At 36.8% G+C, this 23,195-nt stretch overlaps 1 protein-coding gene across 1 annotated transcript; it reads right to left on the bottom strand.

Moving 5' to 3' along the window:
- Positions 1-15,777: 15,777 nt before the first annotated feature.
- Positions 15,778-16,725, bottom strand: LOC140509016 (olfactory receptor 8G50-like). Its single transcript, XM_072616929.1, has one exon. It carries the CDS (start codon positions 16,708-16,710, stop codon positions 15,778-15,780), a length of 933 nt encoding a protein of 310 aa, XP_072473030.1. The 5' UTR covers positions 16,711-16,725.
- Between the last annotated feature and the right edge of the window lie 6,470 nt (positions 16,726-23,195).

Here is a 23,195-nt window from a genome sequence, read left to right as displayed (position 1 = left end):
GTTTTCAATACCACAAAAATATGGGGGTATCTTTAAATGTTAATCTGACAAAGGTTTGGGATTTTTTTGTTGCAGATAAGGTTTGGGATTCTTAGCAGACTGCAAACTGACAATGACACAATATAATGAGGCAGTCAAAATACTAAACATAATCTTGGAGGAAAGCATAGATTATAGGAATAATGAGTAGATAAGAGTGCCATACTGTATCTTGCTCAAACTACATCTTCAGTATTATTTCTGGTTGTTTCCCATAATTGAGGAAGGGGATTGACCAGATGGAAAACATCCAGAAAAGGGCAATGAGGGTCATAAATGATCTCAGTAGATGCCACATAAAGATGACTTAAGTGGCCAGTAAAATTTTAGCATGGAGAGTGGAAGGATCAATGGGAAATGATAATTGTTTCTAAGTTTGTGCAAGGGCTACCTGTATAAAAGGAATTTGGCTTAGTTGAGTTCTACTTGTTTATTGCCCAAGAGCAATGCATGAAAATTCCAAAAATGTAAGTTTAAACTTCATGTGAGAATGAAATCCATAACAATTCTATGGAACCCAAAAGGACCAAGGCTGCCTGGGCAGGAGTAAGGTCCCCCTCAGTGTATGTCTTTCAAGCAGAGGCTGTATGACCACCACTGCTATTGGGAGCAGGTTGCGGGAGTGTGCTTTAGACTAACTTGAAAATCCTTTCCTGCTCTCAATTTCTGCCATTCTATAATTCTGAGCTGCAGCCAATCATACCTCCAAAGTCTCCTTCTATTTTTTAAACCATCTGTTTGCAGTCTTCAGTTCCATGTCAGTGTCAGTGATAGGTAGAATGAAATGTGGAAATGCCCTTTCTTTTGCAAATTCCTGAGGTTCCATGAATCTCTATTTAGAAAGAAGAAAAATGTCAAATTAATCAAATACTCACCATTTTTCATTGAATCTTAGAGTCCCTTTGCCAGTGTTCTGGCTGAGAAATGTCTTCTGTAAAGTTTCTTATGATCCTGTCATAGAGCCTTCTAATCCTTTTAATGTTGATGGGAATTAGGGCAGAAAACTTAATCTCTGAAATGCTCTGGTAATTAAATTGATCTAAAGATGATTATCTCTAGTTGTGAGTTTATCCAGAGAGTCTTTTTCAGGTATGGAGGGGAAACAGTGTTCATCAGTATTATTAGAGCTTGTGATGTTCTGTTTATAAGATTCCTGGGACCTCATTAGTAAAACACAGACAGAGTTTCCCACTGGGACTCATATCATATGGGACCCCTTTTTTTCTGGGAAGAAGTCATTGATATTTTCCTCTTGCTCTCAATTCTTTCTTTTTTCTTTACTTTCCAAGTGAATAATGATCTTTTCTGGACATGATCTCAGTGCTGTACCTAGGAATTCTGGCATCTGGCACCAATTTATTTGAGCTGGAAGTTATGAGTCTTGAAGGAATATCTAAGTAATGAAAGTCTTTCTCATAGTAAAGTAACATATTAAGAGGCCATAGTAGTTGAAGAAGTGTGTTCAAGGGATGTTTCACAAGAGGTAGAGAAGAAGTGTGAAAATCTGATAGTGAATTCATTGGAGAAGAGATAAAGTGAACAGAAGGTCCATAGTGAAAGCAAGACATTTATATATGATACTTGCTCAGCGATGAGGATAAACTCGAAGTTTGGAAGTGGTAGGACTAAGTAAAAAATATATTAACTTCTCTTCCTGATCTTGTGTGTTAGAAGGCACTTAACTCCTTGAAAGGGGTGCCCAAAGATACCCTGTGTTCAGGAGCACGGCTAGGTTACAGTAGGCACCAAAAACAGAAGTAATATAAGCTGAAAAATTTAGGTTGAAGTGGAATTCATTAATAATCGAGAAAAGTCCTAGAGTGCACAGTGGAAAGATGATCTGGGTTAACTTAGCGACAGATTAGCAATAGCTCGCAACACCTCCTTAACTGCTGAATTCCCCTATAAATAAGTTTATTGATCTTTGGTGTCTAGTGCATGAGTCTTGTTTATAGATTATGCACTGGGATAACTTTGTTCCTGCAAATGATCCCTGGTAAAAAGCTGTAGCTGTCAAGATACCCAGGTATAGACAGAGGGATGGGAAATTCCTTTCAGCAGCTAATAATTACTGACATTTTCTTGGTGTTTTAATGTTTACAAAGCATACTGACACACATACATATACACACATGTATATGTGTATATATATATATGTACATGTGTGTGTGCTTTATTTTTCACAACAGTTCTGTAAGTAGCTGTTGTTGTTATGCCTATTACACACATTAAGAAATGCTATCTTGGAGAGATTAAATGGCTTGTCTATGTGTGCGCCTTTGAGAAATGCTGAAGGTAGGATTCTATCTTAGATCTCTCAACGCCAGGGCAAGAATGTTTTCTCTGACATTTTCCTTTTAGTCCTTTAATTTATTAGATTGTAAGCTCCTAGAGGTCAGAGAATCTTTTTCCTCTTTTTAAAATCACCAGTCCTTAGTATAGTATTCAGCACATAGTAGGTGCTCAAGTTGTGGATGTTGAGCCTTATCTAACTTTAAACCATGGGTCCTTGATAATTGCTTCTTTTACCTGATTCCTTATGGTGAATGGGCAGTTTCAAGCTTTGCTGTCAAGTTAAGGTGTGAGTTGAAATTTGATCTTCATTTTCCTGTTTTCAGGAATCTCACATAAAAAGGAAAAATCTCCAGTTCAAGGTAGGAAGCAATTGAAGCTAACCACTTCACTTCCTCTATACATATAGGACCCTCATGAAATAAGCCTCATAAAACAATTCAGCGTAGAGATGAATTACAATAGGACTGGAGTTCTTGTTGTTCGGTCATTCAGTTGTATTCAGCTGAATGACCCCACGGACCACAACACTCCAGGTCCTTCTATCCTCTACTCTGTCTTGAAGTTTGTACAGGTTCATATATGTTGCTTCCATTATACTATATATCCATTTTATCCTCTCCTATCTCCTTTTCCTTTTGCCTTCAATCTTTCCCAATATCAGTGTCTTTTAATGTTTTCATTATGTGGCCAAAGTATTTAAGCTTCAGCTTCAGTATGGAGCCTTCCAGTGAATAGATTAAAGTAATATAAGGATTGACTTATTTGATCTCCTTGCTCTCCAAGGGACTCTCAAAAATCTTCTCCAGCACCACAATTTCAAAGCGTTGATTGTGTGGTGATCAGCTTTTCTAATAGTCCAACTCTCACAGCCTTACATTGCTACTGGAAAAAACATAGGTTTGACTATATGAACCTTTATCAGGAACATGTTGTATCTGCTGTGCCATTCAGATTTGCCATAGCTTTCCTTCCAAGGAACAAGCATCTTTTAATTTCTTCACTACAGTCACCATGTGCAGTCATCTTTGAGCCCAAGAACATAAATATCTGGCACTGCTTCTTTTTCTTCTCCTTCTATTTGCAATGAGCCATGTACAGCATTTCCAAAAGTCTTACATAGGTGTCAACATTTGACATCTATGTATCAAGTAAAATGATAGTGCTGTGAATTACTCCAATCTGGTCAGGAGCGATATACAATACATGATGTTTATTGTAAAGGTAGGTGTAAATGTCTCGTTCCATGGATAGTAGTGTTGGACAAGACTGAAGGAAACTATCTGCCCAGAGCTGTTCATACTTACAAGGTTTACCGGAAGGTCCCCCAAATTCAGATCATTACTCCTCTTGGGCAAAGTCAAGTGGGCTTCCCCATATCACTAGCAAGTCAGCCTCAGTGACCAAGCTGGCTGGTCTGCTCTGGCTAAGGCTGGTTAACTGGTAGACAAAACCATGGCTTTTTTTTTAATGCAGTTTTTAGAAGCATATAGCTATGTATAAGAGGAAGAGGTTGGAGCTTTACCTGGGGTACACACACAGTGTGAGTTTATTCAGTGCCTTGGGGCTGCCTAAGCTTATCTTTATGCACCTTAAGCCTAGAGTGTGTAACCACCAGGTGTGACTATGACACATATCCTTTTTTATATAAAGAAAAGAGTTATTCTGAGGTACCACATCATACATATTGGAAAGGTGGGAAAATTGGAACACTAATGCATTGATGGTGGAGTTTTAAACTGATCAAACCATTATGGATAGTAATTTGGATCTATGCCCAAAGGGCTATAAATTGTGCATACCCTTTGATCCAGCAATACCACTTCTAGGTCTATGTTCCAAAAAGATTATAAAAATGAGAAAAGGACCCACATTATCAAAAATATTTATGGCAGCTTTTTTTGTAGTCCTAAAGAATTGGAAGTTGAGGGGATGCCCATCAATTAGGGAATGGCTGAACAAGTTGTTGTTTATAAATGTAATGGAAAGCAATTGTTCCTAAAAAATGATTAGCAGGTGGACTTCAGAAAACCTGGAGAGACTTACATGAACTGACGCTGAGTGAATTGAGCAGAACCAGAAGAATATCATCCATAGTAACAGCAACATTGTGTGATGACCAGCTTTGATAGACTTAACTCTTCTCAGCAATGCGAGGATCAAAGACAATTCCAAAAGACTCATGGTGAAAAATATTACCCACATACAGAGAAAGAGCTATAGAGCCAGCAGATCAAAGCATATTATTTTCTCTTTTTTTTAAGTTTCTTCTTCCTTGTGTTTTTCTTTCTGGTTCTAGTTCTTCTTAATAACATGCCTAATGTGGAAATATGTTTAAGACTGTACATGTATAGCCAACATCAGATTACATGCTCTCTTGGGGAAGTAGGGTGGCATGAGGAGGAAATATTTAGAACTCAAAATCTTATAGAAACAAATATCAAAAACTAAAACCAAATATATAAAATTTTAAAAAATAAAGGAATTATTTTGCTAAGGGAAGGGCACATGCCTTGTATTTACACTCATAATATGGGGGCTTTAGGAATCTTTTTTGAGAGGTGGTTGTAAGTTTCACATAGGACAAAGCAGGATATTTACAAGTGTAATTTTGATGAAGGACAAGAGGGGAAGTTAAAATTTACCCACCAAAGAACCAATCACAGAAAGGGAAAATGTTCCTTAGGTGAAATCATTAAGTGATCAGCAAACACTGGAGCTAAAGCTAAAGCTGAAATTTTGTAAACATACAAAGTAGTAACTCAAAAGATAGGACTAGGGTTCTAGGTAGTCTCAGCTTAAGTAAGTAGGGGTAATAAAACTGAGCCAGAAATTCTCTTATTACTTGTCAGTGAACTACCTGAGTTAACATTTGTTGATTCAATTACATTCTTCATGCTGAGGCTGTGATATAACTAGCTATCTTAAGGAAATAACAGTCACAAAACAAATAGAGAAAACCCATTTTCTCACTACATAATAAAGAAAGAAAATGCAGATAAAATATGTTTTTCTGAATAAGAAAAGTAAATCCATTTTTGTGACAAAATTGACCATGACACAAATATCTGAAACTAAGTCAAAAGATCCTTCTACTTATAGTGTTAATCTAAGGCCACAACTCCTTGAAGGACAGAAAGGTAGATATTCACTACCAGAAAAAAAAAAAATCATTTAAATATGTATTTTTTAAAACTGCTTTAAAAAAAATAGAAAATATACAAACTTTACCTTCAGGCCATTTAGATTTTAGAAAGCAAATTCCAGTTTAAATATGTTCCAAGCTGGGAAGAGTATGAACACCTTAAACAAATGTCTCTGAGAATTAAAGGCTGGGTGCTTGGGGACATTCAATACTGATGATATGCCTATCCAGAAAGCAATGGGATACTCCTAAGGCAAAAAACTACAGATTCTCAGTTATACAATTAAAAAATGAATTAGTGTTCTGACTCTTCCACATCTTCTCCAACATGCATGATTTTCCTGTTTTGTCATGTTAGCCAGTCTGATTGGTGTGATATAGTACCTCAGAGTTATTTTGATTTGCATCTCTCAGATCAACAGTGATTTAGAGCATTTTTTCATGACTATAGATAGCTTTAGTACTTTCTTCTGAAAACTGCCTATTCATATCTTTTGACCACTTATCAATTGGGAATGACATATTCTTGTAAATTTGACTCAATTCTCTATATTTATTTTAGGACTGAGGTGTTTATCATAGAAACTAGTTGTAAAAATTCTTTCTCAATTTTATGCTCCTCTCCTAATCTTGGCTGCATTAGCTTTGGGCAAAAATTTTTCAATTAAATGTAATCAAAATTATCCATATTGCATTTAATAATGTCATCTCGTTTGATCAAAAATGCCTTGATTCTCTATAAATTTAACAAAAAAAAAACCCGATTCCTTGCTTCCCTAATTTGTTTATAACATCAGCCTTTATGTGTAGATTGTGTATCCATTTGGATTTTATTCTGTTATTTGGTGTCAGGCATTTGTCTATGCCCAGTTTCCACCACACTCTTTTCCGGTTTTCCCAGCAATTTTTTCTTAAACAGTCAGTTCTTATCCCAGAAGCTGGGGTCTTTGGGTTTATCAAATAGTAGATTGCTATATTTGTTGACTACTATGTCTTGTGTACCTAGCCTATTTCACTGACCTACCCCTCTATTTCTTAGCCACTACCAAGTGATTTTGACGATTGCTGCTTTATAATACAATATAAGATTGGGTATGGTTGGGCCACCTTCCCTAGTATTTCCTTTTATTAATTATTCTGGACCTTTTGTTCTTCCAGATGAATTTTAATATTATTTTTTCTAGCTCTATAAACTGTTTTTTGGAAGTTTGATTTGTATGGTCTGTGAGTAAGCACCCCAACATACATAGGGGGGTCTGCTACAACAGGTTCTTTGATTCCCTTCTCTAAAAGGAAAGGCAACTTTTGAGATGTTAACAATCACTTTAATTAAGCACAGGTATCAGAAAAAATCAAAATCAAAATTTCAGAGAAATAAAAAATCAACAGACAGCACTTCCAAAATGCCTGACCATTAACATGCATATACCTTTACCAGAGAGGGAAGAACCAACATCTGGATTTTCAAAGCTGTGGGAGATGCTGAAGAGAGTGGGTCTGCTTAGCCATCTTCCCAGCTTCTCATCTGGCACTCAAACCTTGTTCCAAAATCTAAGCCCCAAAGTAAAATGTCACACTTTTCAAAGAGAGAGGGCATGACGCTCGGACCTAGTGCATCAATAGAATAAAGAAAAGATGAGACCTTCCTACAAAACAGCTCCCCTAATCAAGCTTCCCTCAATGGACAGGTCCATCAGTGGGTGGGGAAGGTCTTTTTTAGTCACATTTGAATAGAGGCATTATACTTCTTGATTGTACTAAAACAAAAACAGCAAAAGATCCTACTTTGATTGGCCTCACATATGGCAATGAATAAGTAAATTAATCTGGATAGAATTGTCATTTTTATTTTATTAGCTTGACTTACCCAAGAGCAACTGATGTTTTTCCAGTTATTTTTAACTGACTTTATTTGTGTGAAAAGTGTTTCATAACTGGGTTCATATAGTCCCTGGGTTTTTTTTTGGCGGGTAGTTGTTGAGGATCTGTGACCTGATCTAACCATTCTGGAGAACAATTTGGAATTATGCCCAAAGAGTTATAAAAATGTACATACCCTTTGACCCAGCAATATTGTATCTAGGGCTGTATCCCAAAGAGGTCATAAAAAATGGGAAAAGGACCCTCATGTACAAAAGTATTTGTAGCAGCTCTCTTTGTGGTAGCCAAAAACTAGAAATCAAGGGGATGCCCAGCAATTAAGGAATGGCAGAAAAAGTTGCGGTATATGAATGTAATGGATTACTATTGTGCTATAAGAAATGCTGAACAGCAGGACTTCAGAAAAAATGGAAAAAATTATATGAACTGATTTTGAGTGAAGTGAGCAGAACTAGGAGAACATTATACACAGTTAGAGCCATAGTGTGTGAGGACTGTATCTAAAAACTTAGCCCTTCACAGCATTGCAAGAACCTACAGCATTTGCAAAGCACTCATAATTCAAAACGCCATCCACATCCAGAGAAAGACCTATGAAATTGGAATGTAGAACAGAGCAGACTATTTTCTCTTTTCTTATGTTTTGTTTTGGTTTTTCTCATGGTTTCTCCCAATCATTTTAATTTTTCTGTGCAATATGACTAATGTGAAAATGTGGACAATAAGAACGTATCTGTAGAACCCATATATGATTGCATGCTATCTTGAGTAGGGAGGAAGAAAGAAGGGGGAGAATGTTTATGAGCTATGGAAGTGATTGTTGAAAACTGAAAACAAATAAGTTAATTATAAAAACATTAATTTGAGTATCCCCCAAGGGAAAAAAAAAAGAATTGAAAAATGCCGAAGGCTTTAAAAAATTCTCTCTCTCTCTGTCATATATATGTATGGATGTATACATAGATATGTAATTAAAAAAATTATTTATCAGGAATTATTACTTAATTCTTGTGTATTTGCTATATAAGATGTGCTTTTATGTGTTGCCTATGTAGGTTACGTGGGTCCATATAGGTCTGTCTAAAATTGGTTCACATGCAGATTTAGAAGAGATCTCTCTAGGGTCTCCTCTCACTTTTCATCAAAAGAGACTGATGAAACAGGAGATTAATGCTATGAAGGCAATGTATAAGAAAATGGATAAAACCTGTATTCTGTGAGTTGGAGGGGACCATCTCCCACCATAATATTAACCATAGAATTCAAAGAAATAGAGCCTAATGAGTAGTGTGAATATAGACTCTAAGCCTAATTCTTTGTTACAAGAAGACTCTACCATCTTGGAGACCAATAGTCCCACCTGTAATTATGTTGTAATTAGCTAGAGACTTTCAGTCTCAAAAAAGATGGTCTGATGAGATTAACTACTAGAAAAGATCCCCACCTAAACAGAACTGATCTGAGGACTCCTGAGACTATAAGATTAACAAATTATAACCCCACCCAACCACCCAAAATCTTATGCCTATGAATCAACCTCTCAAATAAGGAAAGTGGCTGAACAATTTCACTGATAGACTCTCCTCAACATTGTTGCCTAAAATGCAATAAATACATATCTCCTTTTGTTCTGCAGAGATGCTGCCCAAGTAGAAAATTATTGTTGTTCAGTTGTTTCAGACTTTTCATAATCCTATTTGGTGTTTTCTTTACAAAGATACTGGAGTAGTTGATCATTTCCTTCTCCAGGTGATTTTACAGATAAGGAAACTGAGACAAAGAGTTTCATAAAGTGATACTCATTTGGCTCTAGAAATTTATCTTATTCAATAGGGAATTAGGAGGGGAAGTGGATAAGAGATGGGGGGGAGTGATAAAAAGAAGGGTAGATTAAGGGAGGCAGTGGTCAGAAGTAAAACAGACTTTTGAGGAGGCCCTGAATAAAAAGATAGATGGATAAACAGGAGAATGTAGGATGGAGAGAAATGAAGAATTAGTAATCATAACTGTGAATGTGAATGGGATGAGCGAATTCATACAAGGGAAATGGATACCCAAATGAATTAGAAACTTGAATCCAACAATAAGGTGTATATGAAATAGAAAGATACACAAAGTTAAAATAAAGGGCTGGAGCTTGTCAAAATATTTTGCAGATACTTTGTCTTCCAGTGTTAAGACCCAGAAAGGTTAGAATCACAATAAATCCTTTGCACTCAGGATGATATCACCCTCTGGTAGTTCATTGCTTAGATCAGCAATAGTTGTTCATCGAGTATTTCAGCTCCTTTTGTTTCCCAGGGTCATCTATCATATGTTTACAATCCCTTTTCCTTGTCACTGACAGGCACTGGACTCCTTTTCCCATAACAGAACTCTGATTCTGTACTTGGCAGGGTGATCAGAGTCCTCAAACTTGAGGCAATGACTGTTCCCATAGGACACAAGAATATCTGTATTGTCCCAACAAATGCTAACTATAAGAACTGCCTTCATACCTAAAAAATGATTATGTCTTAGTCCAGCCCAGGATGCATATAAGACCTGCCTTTTGTTTAGCATGTCTTAGTAGGTGGGGCTTCCATATGCCTATGCCATTTTCTTCACTCTGAAATTAAACTATTGTTTGTGTCCTGACTCTCTGTAATGCCAATGTGATACCCATAGCAGTTATTATGAATATACATGGGTGGTTTGCAAAATATAACAAACTCTGTTCCTCCAAGACAAAAATCAAAATATTTATTTGAAACATCCCTATTGGGATACCAGAAGGCAAGATTTAGTGAGGTACTCATCATCATTCAAGGGAGCACAGACATTTCTCTCCCTCAAGTCTCCCCTAGAGCAAGTTCCCCTAGGCAAGTTCTTCACTCATCAGGTTTCTCTCTCTTCTTGCTTTTCTCTCTCTGCCCACCCCTTATCCCTCCAAGTAATACAATATATACTGCTTCCAATCAAAGACTGGGCACTTGATTGGCTTAGAGAAGCTTGGAAACCAGTACTTAATTGGTAAGGTGAGGGAATCCATATGGTCCAGAGCCAAATTGGCTCTGCCCCAGGGCTCCATATGAGGCCTACTAATGGGAAGGGAAGATCTTATATCTCACATTATCTTCCATTTTTTCATTCTTTTGGTTTTGTTTTATGATTTCTTGGTTTCTCATAAAGTCATTAGCCTCCATCTGTGCCATTCTAATTTTGAAAGAATTATTTTCTTCAGTGAGCTTTTGAATCTCCTTTTCCATTTGGCTAATTCTGCTTTTGAAAGCATTCTTCTCCTCATTGGCTTTTTGAACCTCTTTTGCTAACCTTGAGTTAGCCTATTTTTCAAGGTGTTATTTTCTTTAGCATTTTTTTGGATCTCCTTTAGCAGGGTGCTGACCTGCTGTTCATGCTTTGACTGCATGTCTCTCATTTCTCTTCCCAGCTTTTCCTCCACCTCTCTAACTTGATTTTCAAAATTCTTTTTGAGCTCTTCCATGGCCTGAGCCCATTGATTGGGCTGGGATACAGAAGCCTTGACTTCTGTGTCTTTGCCTGATGGTAAGCATTGTTCTTCTTCATCAGAAAGGAAGGGAGGAAATGCCTGTTCACCAAGAAAGTAACCTTCTATAGTCTTATTTCTTTTCCCTTTTCTGGGCATTTTTCCAGCCAGTGACTTGACTTCTGAATATTCTCCTCACACCCACCTCGCCTCCTGATCCTCCCAGCCAGAGCTTGGGGTCTGAGATTCAAATGCTGCTTCCCAGCCTCAGGGCTTTGGGCGAGGGCAGGGCTGCTATTCAGTGTGAGATTAAGTTCAGGTGCTCAGGTGGGGGCAGGGCCGCCTCTCAGGCTCAGTTCCCTTAGCGGGTTTATGCAGAGACCTTCAACAATGGATCCAGGCTGCTGTCTGCTTGGGGAGCCCTGGTCTGCCGCTGCCTCAGCTTCTGCCTCCTGAGGGGGCCTGAGTTATGGGGGCACCCCACTGCCCTCTTGACCCGCCAAAGATACCCTCTCACCAACCCCCGTCACCTGTGGGTGGAGGGACCCCCACGGCTGCTGGAGATCCTGTGTCTTAAGCCTGCTCAGATCTGCATCTCTCGGTGCCGAGGCCATGGCAGGGCTGGGCTGGGCTCCGCGTCTGCAGCGTGACAGACCTTTTGCGAGAGGTTTGCAGGTCTCTCTGGAACAGAAATCTCCTTTGCTCCACTGTTCTGTGGCCTCTACTGCTGCAGAATTCGCCGTGAGTTCCTTTTTACAGATGTTCTATGGGTTGTGGGTTCGGAGCTATGTGTATGTGTGTCTTTCTACTCCTCCATCTTGGCTTTGCCCGGAAAATCTTATATCTCAATAACATTACACTTTCCTTTCTCTAAATTGCTCTGTTTATTTGGCTCCAGCCACTCACAAATTAGAGGATGATTCCTGTCCAGTTGACAAACTGTATCAATTATTCTTTAGTTGAAGTAAAAAAGGCAGGATTAGCAATCATGATCTCAGACATGATTAATTAAAAAAGAGATAATCAGGGAAATTATATTTTGCTAAAAGTTACCATAGACAATGATGTAATACCAAAAATTTTTATAGCAAGTTTCTCTGATAAAGGCTTCATTTCTCAAATACATGGTGAACTAGGTCAAATTTATAAAAGGAATAAGAGCCATTCCCTAGTTGATAAATAGTGAAAGCATATTATTGGACAGCTTTCAGAAGACAAAAATCAAAACTTTCATATGAAAAAGTGCTCTAAATCATTATTGATTAGAAAAGGCAAATTAAAACAACTCTGAGATATTACCTCACACTTATAAGAAATGATAAATGTTGAAGAGGATGAGAGAAAATAGATATATCAATGAACTGTTGATTTAATAGTGAAGTATTCCTACTATTCTGAAGAAGAAACTGAAGCTAAGCTCAAAGGAGTATAAAGCTGAACATATCTTTGGTCTGGTAATACCACTACTATAACTGAATCCCAAAGAGATCAAAGAAAAGGAAAAATATCTATATGTATTAAAATATTTATGGTAGCTCTTTTGTGGTAGCAAAGAACTGGAAACAGGGAATGCCCATCAGTTGGAGAATGGCTGAACAAATTGTGGTATATGATTGTGATGAAATACTATTGTGTTATAAGAAATGAAGAGTGGGGTGGTTTCAGAAAAGAACAACAATATATAAACTGATGCAAAATGAAGCAAAAAGAATTGAAAAATCATTGTGGACAGTAACAGCAATGTTGTAATGAGGATCAACTGTAAAAGACTTGACTATTCTGATTAATTCAATGATCTAAGACAATTCCAAAGGACTCATAATGAAAAATTGCTATGCACCACCAGAGAGAGCTGAAAGTGTCTTGGACACCCTTGGGGAACTCTCTGAGAGCCACTTATTCAAAGCAAAGCACCAGAATTGTTGAGGAGGGAAACATTTCTGTATTATGCTTAAAATAAGATTGTTTAGAATCAAATGTTTATTCTATCCATCTGATTGGCTCTCTGCTTCTTTTCTTGATATTATATATATATATATACATATATATATATATATACATATATATATATTACTTTCATATCTCCCTCTATTACTCACACAATATCTCCACACATGAATACATTTGAATTTTGACCTTGTTTCTTGGGAATAGTATTCTATCTAATTTCAATGAAAACTAGAAATTTCAGGCTTGAACTCTATGCTCCATCATATTTCCCTAATTTTTCACATATTAATATCTTAGAGTATTATCTTACTTTATAGTTATGTATCAATTTTTCAAGTACTCTTCATATTGGCAAATTAGACAACATATAACACTACAGGAGGTAGAATGAAAATCTCTATCTAGTCAGCAAAATTCTAATTGTTGACAGAGAAATTAGAAAAGCAATTCTAAAATTTAATTAGGTGGTGAGTCATATACTCCCCTTAGCTAGAGAGGATGGGGAAAGAAGGAGAGGCCATAATTTAGAGTTTGTCATTTTTTTTTATTCTTCTTAATGGGAAGTCAGACCCCACCTCCCATTCCTGTCCTCGATAGTACAGACAGTGGCAGAGCCAAGGACTCAGGAAGTGGCTCCAGAGGCTGCTAAGCCTCAACATTCAGCTGCCTCCCATCAAACCTCCTGCTTGAGTTACCATTCCGTCTTCCCTTTGCACAAACCCCATACCACTGACATATTCTGTTGCTTCTGATGTTGCTCCAAACATTCCTAAATTTGTCATATACTTTATCCCACAGCTTACAATCCTGAAACATTTCTTAATTCAGAGCTCATGACAGTTTTAATTCTTTAATTCAACAATTAGTTGTCATTATTTATGATATCATATAAAGAATAAACTGTTGGTCTCCTCACAGTTAATCCTTGAGTTAAGTGTTATGCACAAATATACACAGCATCCATGGAAAGAGGGGGCACAGATTATCCTAGCAGTGAGGTATTCTTATAAGGAAGTTATGTACCAAAGACAATGTACAACTTTTAAGCTCGAGGGCTCAGAAATATTTCTGTAACCAAACTTCCTGTTAACTCCCTTTCTCATAGAACACCTACCATATAACAAATAAAAATTTTTAAAAGAAGGAGCGAGGGGAAAAATTAGCAAAACTAATCAATACATTGAAAAAATTCTGAAAATATTTCCCCTTTTCGACACCTGAGGTATGGTCAGCTTTAAAACAACAAGTGTAGCTGATTCTTTTATAGTTGTTTTTGATTCTAAGCTTGAGAAAGTTCCTTTAGATGTGGGAGATTTGGAACACTAATTCATTTTTGGAGGAACCGTGAGCTGATCCAACCATTCTGGAGAGTAATTTCGAACTATGCCCAAACAGCTATAAAAATATACACTCTTTGACCCAACAATATCACTTCTAGAGCTGTATCCCAAAGAGATCACAAAAATGGGAAAAGGTCGCACATGTGTAAAAATATTTATACTAGTTCTTTTTGTGGTAGCCAAAAACTGGAAATCGAGGGAATGACTATCAGTTGGGGTAATGGTTGAATAAGCTGTGGTATATAAATGTAATGGAATACTATTATACTGTAAGAAATGGGAAACAGGTGGACTTCAGAAAAACCTGGAAAGCCTTATATGAACTGATACTGAGTGAAACGAGCAGAACCAGGAGAATATTATACACAGTAACAACCACAGTGTGTGAGAGCTGTTTCTGATAGACTTAGCCCTTCAGAGCAATGCAAGGACCCATATTCCCAAAGGACTCATAATGCAAAATTCCATCCGCATCCAGAGAAAGAAGTATGGAATTAGAATGCAGAATGAAGCAGAATATTTTCTCTTATGGTATGTTTTGTTTTGTTTTTTTCTCATGGTTTTTCCCATTCGATGTAATTCTGCAGTGCAACATGACTAATGTGAAAATGTGTGTAATAAGAATATGTGTGTAGAACCCATATAAGATTGCATGCTGTCTCAGGGAGGGAGGGGAAGGACGGGAAAGAAAATTTAAAACACATGGAAATGAAAACTGAAAACAAATGAATTAATTAAAAAAAAAAATAGAAAGAACTTTTAACAGGACAGGAAGACAGTTGAAAGAAAACTTTCCAGAGACACTTCTCACTACCTGTATGAGGCCATCTTAAAAACTTGTGAGAAGATTAAAGAACTTTATATTGTGATGTTAGACTGTTGGAGAGAGAATGGATCCTTAACATTTCCTTTGCACGTTCATTCACATTTAAGGCTATAATTGTATTTACCTCCATTAGATTCCTCTGTATAGATGACTATGTGATGCTTTGAAGTAGAAATAAAAAGAACGATCAAGAGATTTGGATTCAAAACCTGCTTTTGCTCTTGATCAGTTCTGTGACTATAAGCAAAACATTTATCCTCTTTTAGGTATAGTTTCCTCAGCTGAAAAGCAAAGGGGTTGGACTTGTAAAATTTAAGTCATCTTCTAACCTTAGAATTCTCTGTAAAATTCTTCATGTGAAACCTTGGAGATTTAACTGCTAGTTGCAGGAATCATTGCCCCACAGAGAGGCATCTAGGAAAAATATTTTTCCACAAAAATTATTAAAATAGTAAAACAAACACTGTAAATTTAAGAAACAGGTCGATCCATGATTGAAATTCACAGCCCATCTGGAATTCAAGTCAGAGAGGTAATAGAAATGTAAATGTGAGAAGAAAAATGTAGCCTGCTGATTTGAGAAATATTCCCAAAGTAGCTCTGAGTTGGGCTTCCAATGGAGTATAGGTGTGGAACAGAATATCTGCTTTGTAGAAAACTCTCTCTCTCTCTCTCTCTCTCTCTCTCTCTCTCTCTCTCTCTCTCTCTCTCTCTCTCTCTCTCTCTCTCTCTCTCTCCCACTCCCTTTCCCCTTTGCTTTGCTTCCATCCATACCCTAACAACATCCAATAAACCCATTAATCTAATATGTCTCTTTTCACTGGAATGTGCTTTCTATAACTTTATTCAAGGCAATTTTGACATCTCTATTTCTCAAACAGTAGATGAGGGGGTTTAGCATGGGCACAATGATAGTGTAAAACACAGAGGACACTTTTCCCTGATCCATGGAGCTGACTGAAGATGGCTGCAGGTACATAAATGAAAGGGAGCCAAAGAAGACACCTACTGCTACCATGTGGGAGCTGCAGGTCCTGAAGGCTTTTGATCTGCCTCCAGTGGACTGAGTTTTTAAAATGTTAGCAATGATTAAAACATAAGAGAAAATAATGGTTAATGTTGGGAAAAGGATATTCACTGTACTAAATGACAGAAGTACCACTTCATTGACATAGGTGCTAGAACAAGCAAGCTTTAAGAGTGGAAGGAGATCACAGAAGTAATGATTAATCACATTTTCCTTGCAGAAGAGCACTCTAAGTAAACAACCTGTGTGAGCTGTGGCCCCAGTGAGGCCCAGTGCATACACCCCACCCACCAACCTTGAGCACACTTGATAGGACATGATAAGACTATAACGAAGGGGATAGCATATAACAACAAAGCGGTCATATGCCATCACAGCCAACATCTGACATTCAGAAATGGCAAAAAAGGCAAAAAAATGGAACTGAGTTGTGCACTCATGGTAGGAAATGGTGTTCTTTTCTGATAATAAGTTCATTAGCATTTTAGGGATGATGACAGTTGATTGACAGAGATCAATAAGGGACAAATTACAGAGGAAATAATACATTGGGTTATGAAGATGAGAACTCAGCCCAATAAGGATAATCATGCCCAGGTTCCCCATCACAGTGAATACATAAATTGCTAGGAAGAGAAAGAAGAGTGGCAGCTGGAGCTCAGGCTGGTCTGTCAACCCTATGAGGTAGAACTCAGTTACTAGTGAATAATTTCCTTTCTCCATTCTTTTTGAGTATAGAGTAAGAGTCTGTATATGAGAGGAAAAATAGAGAGACTTCATTATTACAGTTCTCAAATTATGCTTCAGATACAGCAGTAAAATTATAATTTAAATTCTTCTGATTCTTTTTTCTCAGCTTTTTTTTTTTCTACCACAAACTAAAGACAGTCACCGTCACAGGAATGAGGCACATAAGCCATTCTACAGGAAGGAGCTATGCTCGAACTTCTCTCCTACATACAATGATCATAATATATTTTATTCATTTAGCTATTTTCAAAGATATTTGATCACAACCTAAAATCTATGCAAAAATATTTAAATATTTGTTGGATATATACAAATGTTAAAGAACATTGATGCTTAAGTTCCCATACCTAGTAAGCATAAGAGATCTGTCCCAAAAGCAGCTACAACCTGGGAGTAATTCATTCTACCTCTTTAGTTTTTATCTTGCTCTATTCACAGTCCAGTGACATTTGAACAACTCATTGACTACCTTTGGAGTCTTCCAAGTTGGGAACCATGGTCTCTGTCTCCTTTTCCAAAAGGAAAAGGGTCTCAGAGAGTTAAATCATTGGTTGCCCGGGGCACATAATTTGAAATATATGTTCTGGGAAAGAAAACTACTTTTCTTCCGGGGATAATTCTTAGTTCCTCAAAACATTTTTTACTGAAATGGCAGATTATTATGATGGCCAGTCTGACAAATGATGTATGCTTATTGAAAATACATTTTGGCAAAATGTCAAAACTATAATATGGAAAACATAAAGCAATAAGGAATGGAAAAAATGGTAATTTCATGGGTTTGCAATGGGTAGAATGATTTGCAAGGAGTTGGCATTAATGATTCAATATCAACTTAAAAGAACATCTTAAGTAGTGTGCCTTAGTGTTTTGTGTTCAATCTTTTGCTATTGAATATGTTACTAAAAACTTGTCTCCTCTGCCAATTCAATTTACCCTGGGAGTTAGGTGCTATTATTATCCACATTTCATAGGTGGATTTCAAGGTCCTGGTCATGGTCCTGTGGTAGAGAAGAGTACTTGTCATACCTCAGCGACCAGAGCATAGGCCAGGAGAGCAGTGACCATACCTTTCCTTGGATCATGCCACTTTGGAAGAACTAAGTGCTTGCAGACCCCCAGAACTAGCTCTGAAAAAGCCCTGGCAGAAATGGAAGTCTATTTTGGAGAATTATGGGAGAATATGGGGCTAAGATGTCTACTTTGCTTCCCTTACAGTGACTCATAACTATAACCCCTCAACACATGTGGTCTCTTTCTCTACTTAGGGTGCCATGTCCTCATGTATGGGTGCTCTGTTTATAAGAATATAATGTTTGGTTGCTTAGATTTGGTAAGCTTGTGTGCTAGATTTTTGTTGCAAAAGCTGGAAAAGTTTACTTTTGTCCTGTGCAGTATATTTTCTCTGGACTAGCCCATTGTGTTTCAAATGGAACTACTAGACTACTCCTTTGAATCCAAATCACCCCAGTTCTCATTGAATGTCCAATAATAACCTAGGCCAGGCCTCTTAGCTCATGATATAGGTTTGGCTGGCTTAGTATGAGTGTAAATAGCAACTATTTTCTATTGCTTCAGAAAAGTTGGAGGACCTTTCCCCTCCCAAACTGATATTTTTGCAATGGTAAATTAAACCACCTTTAGTCTCAATTCTTACCTAGCCTATGGTCATTGAATGGGCCCTTCAGAAATACTGGGGCCTGGGAAATGACATTAATTTTTAAAATACAAGGTCATCCACTGTATGATTTTGCTCTTAAGCATTTTACTTTTATGGATCCAGAAGAAAGAATGAGGATTCAGACTTTACACAGCTCTGACTCACCTAAATATGAATCACACACATGTCAGGACACCACTCTTTTGATCTCTTTTGTCCTCTTTGAAAAAAAAAAAAGATGAAGAAAACAAGAAGAGATGATACGTTTTTGAACACGAGAACAAGCTTGGAGACATAATGAACTCACAGCATAACAAACACACAATCTAAAAATATCAAGAGAGATTAGGACGATGGGTTTAATCAAATATGATAAAATTTAATAAAGATAAATGCAAAATCTTGAATGGTAGTTAAAAGAATGATCTCTAAAAGTGTAAAAATATGAAAGTCAGCTTAGAATTCAGTTTGTTTATCAGAGATCAAGGATTTTAGTAGACTACAAAGTCAATATAACTGAGCAATCAGTGGTGGTAGTCAAAAAATAGTTATGGAACCTTGTGTTCTGTGAAGAGAGATATGACTTCCAGGAATAAGGAAATGATAGTTCTACCACACTTTACCTTTTTGAAACCCCGTGTGAGGTATTTTGTCTGGTTCTCTTCCCATAATGGAGGAAGGATATTGACAAGGTAGAAGATATCCTGAAAAAGGCAATAAGGGCCATTAATGATCTTGAGCACATATCATATAAGGATAATTTTAGTAACTTGTGAAAATCTAGCAAGAAGAAGGGAAGAATCAGAGGGAAATGATACTCATTTCCTAGCATTTTAGATGTTATTAAGTGTAAAAGGAATTATATGTAAGTTTGTTTCAAAAAAGGAAGATCCAACAGTAATGTATAAAATTGAAAAGAAGCAAATTTATACTGGATATGAGGATAAAATCTGTAACAATTATGCATAACTCAAAGGGAAAGGTATTACCATGGTTGTAATGGGTTTCTTTTGCATTGAGATCTTCAAACTGGATTGCTATTACTGCAGTAGGTGTATTGAAGGGAGGTAATGGGGTAGGATTTGAACTAGATGGAATGTTTCTTCCAATTCCAAAAATGCTGTAGTTCTATTATACTAATGTGGAGTTCTTACTACCTCCAAAAATCTCTTTCTCTTTTTTGAGCTACTAGTATCCAATTTTCAGCCTCATGCCATTATCAGTGATGGGTTTAATTAATGTGGACATGTCTTTTCTGTTGCAAAATCTTGAGGTTTCATTCATCCTTATTTAGAAGGAAAAATAATGTCAAATTAGCCAACTACTTACCCTCTAGCATTAGGTTTTAAAACTTCTTGGCCCAAAGTATATTACTTCTATAAAACTTATTATAGTCATGGTTGGAACCTTCTAATCTTTGTTAATGTTGATGTGAATTAAGAGATAGAACTCCGTCTCTGAAAAGCTCTAGAAATTGATTTGATCTGAAGATTATTATTTCTAATTGTTAACTTTCCCCGAATTGTTTCTTATTGCAACTTTAACCAGTGTCCTTTTCAGCTATAGGTAAAAAAATGTTGTTCATTTATATCAACAGAGCTCCTGATGATGTAACTTAAGGCTTTTATGGATGTTTACAAGATAGCTGGGACCTCATTAGTAATACACAGACAAAGGCTTCCACAGGGACTCATCTGAAAAGTAATTCCCCTTTTCTGGGAAGAAGTCATTAATATTTTTCTCTCCTTCTTAATTCTTTAACTTTCATTGACTCCCTGTGTGCACAATAAACTGTTTAGAACATGATCCCACCAGACATAGGAATTTGGGCACCTTGAACCAATTTATTTGTGTTGATGGTTGGGAGACTTTATAAAAAGTATAAACAATCCACATGGATGGCTTTGTCTGAAATCATAGGTCTTGGTAGCTGAGAAAGTCTGGTAACTGAGAAGCCTGAATGTTCAAGGAAGGGAGGTGAAGGGGTAGAAAAGAAGTGTGAACATCAGATTCTGAACTTATTGAAGAAGAGGTGGATTGAACAGAGGCCAGTGGTTGATAGCAAGAAGGATCTCAATAGCACAGTTTTTAAGTAATAGGGAGAGGTTAAATGTATAAAAGTGGCAAGGCCAAGAAAATTTTCTTTCAGCTTCCCTTCTTGAACCTGTGCATAATAGGGGATGTGAGGAATCACATACAGTCCAGAATAGGTTGCTCAGAGATGTCATGTCTTCAGAAGTAAGCTAGGTTTGAATGGATCACCAAAAAATGGGAGAAATATGAAAAGAAAGTTTTAGGATAACAGTTTATTAATAATAAAAGTGTTTTAGGGTGCACAGTGAAAAGAGACGAGCTGGAATAACTTAAGGCTAGGTTAACAGCATTCAGAAGAACTTTCTTATCTGTTGATCTCACCTGATGATAGGGGTGTTTGTGTGTGTGTGTGTGCATGCATGTGTGTGTGTGTGTGTATCCTTGGTGCCTAGTGCATGAGTCTTTTGCCCAACAAGAACATTGTCAGGAATAAAGTTCCCGATAAGCCATGGTAGAGAGCTGTGGTTGTCAAGGCACCTTGGAGTATATATATATATATATATATATATATATATATATATATATATATATATATATATATATATATCAATCAACTTTTTTTTTTCTCAGCAAAGGAACAAATAAGTTGAGTGGTAAATCTTGCTACCAAAAATGTGTGTGCCTCCTGCACTTCAGAATCTAGGACAAAGCTCTGGTGTCTTTTGCTAGTATATATCTCAATATTCTTGTCTATCACTGACTAGACAGAAAATTGTTAGATATAAAAATCAAAGGATTGTGGAAAGTTTCTCATAAGAACATAAGCAGAGATAAGAAAAAAATAGAAATTATGAAAGCATTGTTCTAATCACAGCACCAAAATAAAAATACCTTGCATTTTTATGATGAGAATTAACAGTGACACTCTATTGTATTTTTCATGTCTTGGGATGTTGAAGAGGAGGCCTTCTAACCAATTGTTGGGTATATTATAGAGGGGATTTTTATTTCAGTCTTTTGGTCAGCTGTCTTAAGATTTTCCATTTGCTGTTCTCAGAGCTGGCCTTGTAGAAAACAGAAACCAGAGAAGCTATATAGGATCAAGAATATATCAGACAACACACAGAAAAAACTGATTTCACCACCCTCTCCCCCCAGAGCAAGTTATCTGATCTCAACTAAGAGAGAACCCTGGATCTCACTCAAGGAGATATTGCCTAATGTCTCTAGAATGGTATGCTGGGGCTCGGGAAATAATTAAGGTGCAGCTTTTCTTTGCTTCAGCTTCCTCCCAGAGTCCTTGTCTCTCCTTAGGGAACACACTTTGAAAAGATTCTGGAACCAGGTTTCTCTCTTGAAAATGGAAGACCTAGATCTCTGCTTTCCCAAACTCTTGACTCCTTGATGACACAGCCCCTCTTTTCCTTCCCTTAGAAATGGAGCACAGAGTAGTTAATCATTATAAGGGAGGAGTCTTGAATCCCTAGTGATTAAATATAACTATAAAACTTTTTGGAAATTCACATGTGAAATAATTCGAGCAGAAATCAGGTATATTTGCTGTGTAAAGTACTGTGCTGAGGACAGAAATGAATGAATGAGTGAAAAATTACTTTTTAAATGAATACTATGTGCCAGTGACCAGGCTAAATTCTAGGGCTACATACATATAAAGCAAGGGAGACTTCCCTATAAGGAAATTCATATTCTAAAAACTATTCATAGCCAAAAACTATAGGATTGCCCAGTGAGGATCCAGTTGATACAAGAAATTATAGGGATTATAGGTGGAATTTTAGGGCAACTGATTGAAAATTCTACCTGGGAATAATAACCATTCTGATTATTATTCTAAGAGGTAGAGGCAAAAAGTGTGTGTATGTGTGTGTGTGTGTGTGTGTGTGTGTGTGTGTGTGTGTGTCTGTGTCTGTGTCTGTGTGCAGAATTGCTGCATGGCAGGAAGATAGTTGAAGAGCAACATCAGTAAGCTCTCATCTTCCAGGAGCCCAGGACTCCAGAGCAGGAAGTGGAGGGATGGGTCTGACAAAGAGCTAGAGAGTGGATCCAAGAACCAAGGCAGGATAATCAATGACTAGAGATAAAAAATGAAATCATTCTTTCCCTCAAGGAACTAACATTCACAACAATACAGTGTTGCAATATAATATCCATAATAATATAGAATATTCACTAATGGAAGGTCATTTCATTGCAAGGGATTGTGTCAGATTTTCCATGGTTCACTTACTATAGTATGACAGTCCGTTTTCTTTGAGAGCTTGTACAAGGAAATAGATATCTGGTGCTGTGAATCTCAAAAGATTTTGGTGTTAGGATTCTTATATTGCTAAATATTGAGTATTCCAAATAACTTTCATTTATACGAATTACATCTATATTTGTCACATTAGTAATTCTAGCATCTTAGTATTATTATGAAAATAATATTGACTTCATGTACACCATGGTGAGTGGGTGACTGTTTTTCATTTGTCTTTTTATTCTCAGTGACTAATACAGTTATGTTACATTCATTAGGGACTCACTAAATGTATGATGGATTGGATTGAATTGATCACAGGAACCAGGACTTTTGACTACTGTGCTGGAGAAATAAATGAATGACTGAATGAGTAAAAATTATTTATTACAATTTATTACAATCATTATTATTCATGACAATATTGATTATGAGTACTATTAATAATAATAATTACAATTTACAGTCATGGGAATTCACTTTGCAAGTGATCCATTCAGATTT

The sequence above is a fragment of the Notamacropus eugenii genome, chromosome 5, assembly GCF_028372415.1.
Source record: "Notamacropus eugenii isolate mMacEug1 chromosome 5, mMacEug1.pri_v2, whole genome shotgun sequence".
NCBI classification, from domain to species: Eukaryota; Metazoa; Chordata; class Mammalia; order Diprotodontia; family Macropodidae; genus Notamacropus; species Notamacropus eugenii.
This window is presented reverse-complemented; position numbering and strand designations above follow the sequence as displayed.